The 5724-nt window shown below is 39.4% G+C and overlaps 1 protein-coding gene across 1 annotated transcript; it reads left to right on the top strand.

Annotated features, from left to right (window-relative positions):
- The first annotated feature begins 2003 nt into the window (after positions 1-2003).
- LOC106001529 (mitogen-activated protein kinase kinase kinase 7-like) lies at positions 2004-3730 on the top strand. Its single transcript, XM_013036621.1, is given in 5 exon segments — positions 2004-2024; positions 2026-2068; positions 2071-2322; positions 2325-2733; positions 2735-3730. Coding segments are annotated over 5 exon segments (1716 nt in total). The 3' UTR covers positions 3726-3730.
- The last annotated feature ends 1994 nt before the right edge of the window (positions 3731-5724 follow it).

Here is a 5724-nt window from a genome sequence, read left to right as displayed (position 1 = left end):
TGTTATTCCCCTTCCCCTCCTTGAATTAGACAAATGTATATATAAGATGCAGGGTACCAAAATCAAGTACAGTGACAACAGGGGATACACCATAGGGGAAGAACATGCAAAGGAAACAAAAAAATCACATAGTAGGTTAAAAACCACAACAACAAAGAAAGACCTCTTGGGTTCATATTTTGGGGTTCATTTCACTCATTCTATATGGTCATATGTACATAGCTTTTGAGATTTTCTGCTCACCTGATAAAATTATCCTAGATGTACACTAATTATTGCAAATGAAGGAAACCACGGGACTTACATATCTTTGGGTCTGGCTTACTTCACTTAATATGATTTTGTATTAAATAAAAAATTTTATTGTAAAGATACTGTACAGAGGGGTTACACTTACATGAGCAAGTCCATTTCCTATGGAGCAGAGCATTGTTACCCCCTCCTTTGTTTTTCCCCCTACCATTCCTTTCCTCCCCACTTCCCTAACTCCTCCCTCCTTCCCCCCCCCCCAGCAAAGTTGTAAAGTTCGTTTTTAACAGAGTCTTGAACATCTCATAGTTACAATGGGCCATCCTGTATCTTTATTTCGGCATTTTGTTGTTTCCCTTCCCCTCCCCAAATTAAAAAAAAATGTATATGCAAGATGCAGGGCACCGGAATCAAATACAGTGAGATTGTTGAGAGCCTGTTTGTTCTATTTAGGCCTTCAGCTGGTTGAGCAGAGCCTCCTGTTCCCACCCTCCCATCCCATACCCATCTGGAAGGAACATGCTCCTCTAAGTAGATCTACTGATTCAAATGTTAATGGCGTCTCCTAGACACCTCCACATTTGATGCTTCACTAAATTCCTTCACACAATGTGGCCCCGTCAAGTTGGCATCATTTCTTTGCCAGTCACTTTCTGGAACAAAAGAAATTTTTATTTTGGTTCAGCATAACTTACATAAATGTCACGTTTGTGGGGACAAAAAGGAAAGTGTTCTTGAAAAGGATATTGAATTCCTCTTAAAAAAAAAACTCAGTTTGTTTTCACTAAGGTCTTATTTGACAGAATGGATTCCCCAGGCAAATCTTAAGGGCTAATTTGCTTAATGTTTGAAATAGCTCTGGTTGATGAAGTCCTTTGAATGATAAACTGAATTTTCTTCTACAAGACTTCCTTTTCTAACTTCTCATTTGGATGTGAAGTCACCTGAATTTATCTACCAGTATACAAATGCCAGATGGGCCAAGATGTGGAAGATTCTTTTGGTCACATTCATCAGTGAGGCTAGCATTAAGAGACACTTGAAGGGACATAAAGGATTACTGTGTTATTTTGAGATTGGTGCTTAAGACTGTTACTCTCTTATCTGTTAGTTACAAAAGGAGGGACAGATATGGTTTTCTTAATTATGCATTAGTTTATATGAGAAAAAAGTAAGATTAAGCCCTAACTATCAGACATCAAACATTCACTTTCATTGAAAACAATATTAAAAATTATGAGAACTCTGAAATACCACATCATGTGGACTCCATACTGAGAGGCTTTCTTCTGAGAGACAGTGAAATGTAAGATGTTTCACTCTTGGTTGAAAAGGGGGGAATTTATATTTCTATAGAGCACCATTCGTTGATTTTAGCCCATTGTTCCAGTTCAAAGTGTAGTATGAATTAGACTTTTAATTTTTCTGTCCATTTGTCTGCGATATCTTTTATTTATTTACTTTTTCCCAGTCTGTAGTTCCAACAATCCTTATTCAGATTTAAAGCAAAGATATTAATCAACTTGCCTTTCTTTGAGTAGAATTTGAGAGTAAGAATTCGTAGGAGAAAAAACGCTGCTGAGCCAGAGCCGGGACATGGCTGTGGCCACCCTCCGGTCCACCAACACGGGTCGCCCGGAGGCAGCGCAGTAAGGCTCCAGGCCCAGGGCCGTCTCGGAGGCAGGTGGGCGCGGACCTCACCCGGGCGGTCTTGGCGGCATGGGCCCTGGGCCCCTCGGGCGCCGCTGGGGATCATGTCTACAGCCTCCGCCGCCTTCCTCCTCCTCCTCGTCTTCTGCCAGTGAGATGATTGAAGCTCAGTCCAGGTCCTTAATTTTGAAGAGATCGACTGTAAGGAGATCGAAGTGGAAGAGGTTGTTGGAAGAGGAGCCTTTGGGGTAGTTTGCAAAGCTAAGTGGAGAGCAAAAGATGTTGCTATTAAACAAATAGAAAGTGAATCCGAGCGGAAAGCTTTTATTGTAGAGCTTTGGCAGTTATCCCGTGTGAACCATCCTAATATTGTAAAGTTGTATGGCGCCTGCTTGAATCCAGTGTGTCTTGTGATGGAATATGCTGAGGGGGCTCTTTATATAATGTGCTGCATGGTGCTGAACCATTGCCATATTACACTGCTGCCCACGCGATGAGTTGGGGTTTACAGTGTGCCCAAGGAGTGGCTTACCTACCCAGCATGCAACCCAAAGCTTTAATTCACAGGGACCTGAAACCACCAAACTTGCTGCTGGTTGCTGGGGGGACAGTTCTGAAAATCTGTGATTTTGGTACAGCCTGTGACATTCAGACACACATGACCAATAACAAAGGGAGTGCTGCCTGGATGGCACCTGAGGTGTTTGAAGGTAGCAATTACAGTGAAAAGTGTGATGTCTTCAGCTGGGGTATCATCCTGTGGGAAGTAATAACACGTCGGAAACCCTTTGATGAGATTGGTGGCCCAACTTTCCGCATCATGTGGGCTGTTCATGGCAGTACGGCCACCTCTAATCAAAAATTTACCTAAGCCCATTGAGAGCCTGATGACTCGTTGTTGGTCTAAAGACCCTTCCCAGCACCCTTCCATGGAAGAAATTGTGAAAATAATGACTCACTTGATGCGGTACTTTCCAGGAGCAGATGAGCCATTACAGTATCGTTGTCAGTATTCTGATGAAGGACAGAGCAACTCTGCTACCAGTACAGGCTCATTCATGGACACCACTTCTACAAATACCAGTAATAAAAGTGACACTAATATGGAGCAAGTTCCTGCCACAAATGATATTATTAAACGCCTAGAATCAAAATTGTTGAAAAATCAAGCAAAACAACAGAGTGAATCTGGACGTTTAAGCTTGGGAGCCTCCCGTGGGAGCAGTATAGAAAGCTTGCCCCAAGCTTCTGAGGGCAAAAGGATGAGCGCTGATATGCCCGAAATTGAAGCCAGGATCGCTGGGATCACAGGCAATGGACAACCAAGACGGAGATCTATCCAAGACTTGACTGTTACTGGAACAGAAACTGGTCAGGTGAGCAGTAGATCATCCAGTCCTAGTTTCAGAATGATCACTACCTCAGGACCAACCTCAGAAAAGCCAACTGGAAGTCATCCATGGACCCCTGATGATTCCACAGATACCAGTGGATCAGATAATTCAATCGCAATGGCTTATCTTACACTGGATCACCAGCTACAGCCTCTTGCACTGTGCCCTAACTCCAAAGAATCTATGGCAGTGTTCGAACAGCATTGTAAAATGGCACAAGAATATATGAAAGTTCAAACAGAAATTGCATTGTTATTACAGAGAAAGCAAGAACTAGTTGCAGAATTGAACCAGGATGAAAAGGACCAGCAAAACACATCTCATCTGGTACAGGAACATAAAAAGCTTTTAGATGAAAACAAAAGCCTTTCTACTTACTACCAGCAATGCAAAAAACAACTAGAGGTCATCAGAAGTCAACAGCAAAAGTGACAAGGCACTTCGTGATTCTCTGGGATTGTTAAATTTTAAAATATGCCAAGAAAGACTTTTTTTTAAGAAAAGAAAAACCCTATGACAACTCATGAAGGTTAGCTTTTTTGATGTGTTCTGGATGCCAACTACCTATCTTTGCTGCATTGTTACATCGTTTATTTTCTTCATGGCCTATATGCAAGTTCACTCTCTCATTGAATCACGTGAGGTATCTGTGACTTGGATGGATACACAGCAGTTCTCAACTTCAGAACAGATGCAGTGAACTGTGGCTGTATATGCATGCTCATTGTGTGAGGCTAGCCTAAGCAAACTTGGGGAATCATACTATCTGCTACATGCAAACATCATCCTTATTTGTTGCCCTGTTGGAGGTAGAACCTTAAGAATGGTTTGGTTTTTGTATCTCATCTCAAGGAAATAATCACTGTTTTTCCATAAGGTGGTATGCACCAAGTTAAAGACAGGGTATTATAGATCTACAGTAATTGGTGGGACACTGCAGAAATATAGAACCTTTAGTGAGCGAGGGCTTTGATGGCAGCACATCAGTACTGAACTTGATCCTACTAACTGGGTCAGTACTGAACTTGGTCCCATTGGTTCCACCCATAAAATATTTACAGGTAAGTGGCAGCTGCTATGCCTAATGAAAGCAGTTTGCTAATTTTCACTAGACTAAAAATTGTTTGTAATACATTGAGCAAAATGGAGCTCTTTTTTAAAGACAAATATTTTTAAATCTGTGGGTATTTAAACAATGGCTTTTATGGCTACTGCTAATATCAATCAAGTGAAGTTTAAATGCAAAAGAACATGATCTAGCTTAAATGATCATGTAATGATTATGAATTGTTTTACCATATATTTGAAAATACTGAGATCATGGAAGATAGAAATAATTGCTCCAGGTGAATGGCTTGGGCTTAGATTTCTTTTTGTTATTGTAAATGAAGAATAAAGCAGGCAAAGCAGGAGAAGTTATTTAGTAGTGGAAGTTAAAGAAGTAAAAATAATCCATAAATATCCTCCCTAGCCTAGACATTAGACTCTGGCAAGCCCATTCTGCAATGCCTGCTGCCTTTCAGCACTTGTGAAAGAATTTCAACACTTATCAGGAGAATGTTTATATTCTTAATAGTACTTTGCTACCAACTTTCAAAGTAACTTAAAGATAATAATAAACTATCAGTGAAATATTAAAAAAAAGAATTCGTAGGAATTTTGTCATATTTCATTGTAACCAATTTCTTCTCTATACTTAAAGATCATACTTTTCCTCTGTGAACTGTGAGTTTTGAAGCTTTGTGGTAGAGACTATAGCCTTTCTTTTGCTGCCAGATTATTGTTTTTCTGTGTAAAAATATATTATGTGTCTCTATCTCTTTTATTAGCTATAGGAGAGGGAGATTTAATATTCAGGTCTCTTGTGTAACTTTAAAATAGATTTCCTTCACATGTATATTTTATACATATTCAAATACTGCATTAATGATACATGAAATCACAACTAGTTATCCCATGATTATGCTAGAGGATTATCATGAAACAGAAGTTTTTTCTCTGTCACTCATTACTTAAGTCTTCTCTTTGTGACTAAATCCTTGTTAGTCAATCATGAGTGATGGCAATGATGATTATGATATTGTCACTAGCTAGTTATATGGAGTGCTGTAGAGAACATATGCAAAACTGGGAGTTATGTATTAAAAACAATCTTTGAGTTGAATATCTGTCAGTAGAGCTATACTAGCATTTCTGACTCACTTTTATAAGTGATTCACAACAATTTTAAACAATTTTTATTACAAAAAAAAGAAAATGAGCTTGTAAAATCAAGTAATATCTTGCAGTTGACCAAAGTTTTAAGCTCCTTTTTCACCATAGAATGCTGCTTCGAGTTTTTTAGTAATGGCCTTGTTTTCTGTGGCACAATGGCCTTCTGAATTTTGTCTTTGTTCTTTATGGGAAATTTCAACTTCTGGTTCTAGCTTCT

The sequence above is a fragment of the Dipodomys ordii genome, unplaced genomic scaffold, assembly GCF_000151885.1.
Source record: "Dipodomys ordii isolate 6190 unplaced genomic scaffold, Dord_2.0 Scaffold308, whole genome shotgun sequence".
NCBI classification, from domain to species: Eukaryota; Metazoa; Chordata; class Mammalia; order Rodentia; family Heteromyidae; genus Dipodomys; species Dipodomys ordii.
This window is presented reverse-complemented; position numbering and strand designations above follow the sequence as displayed.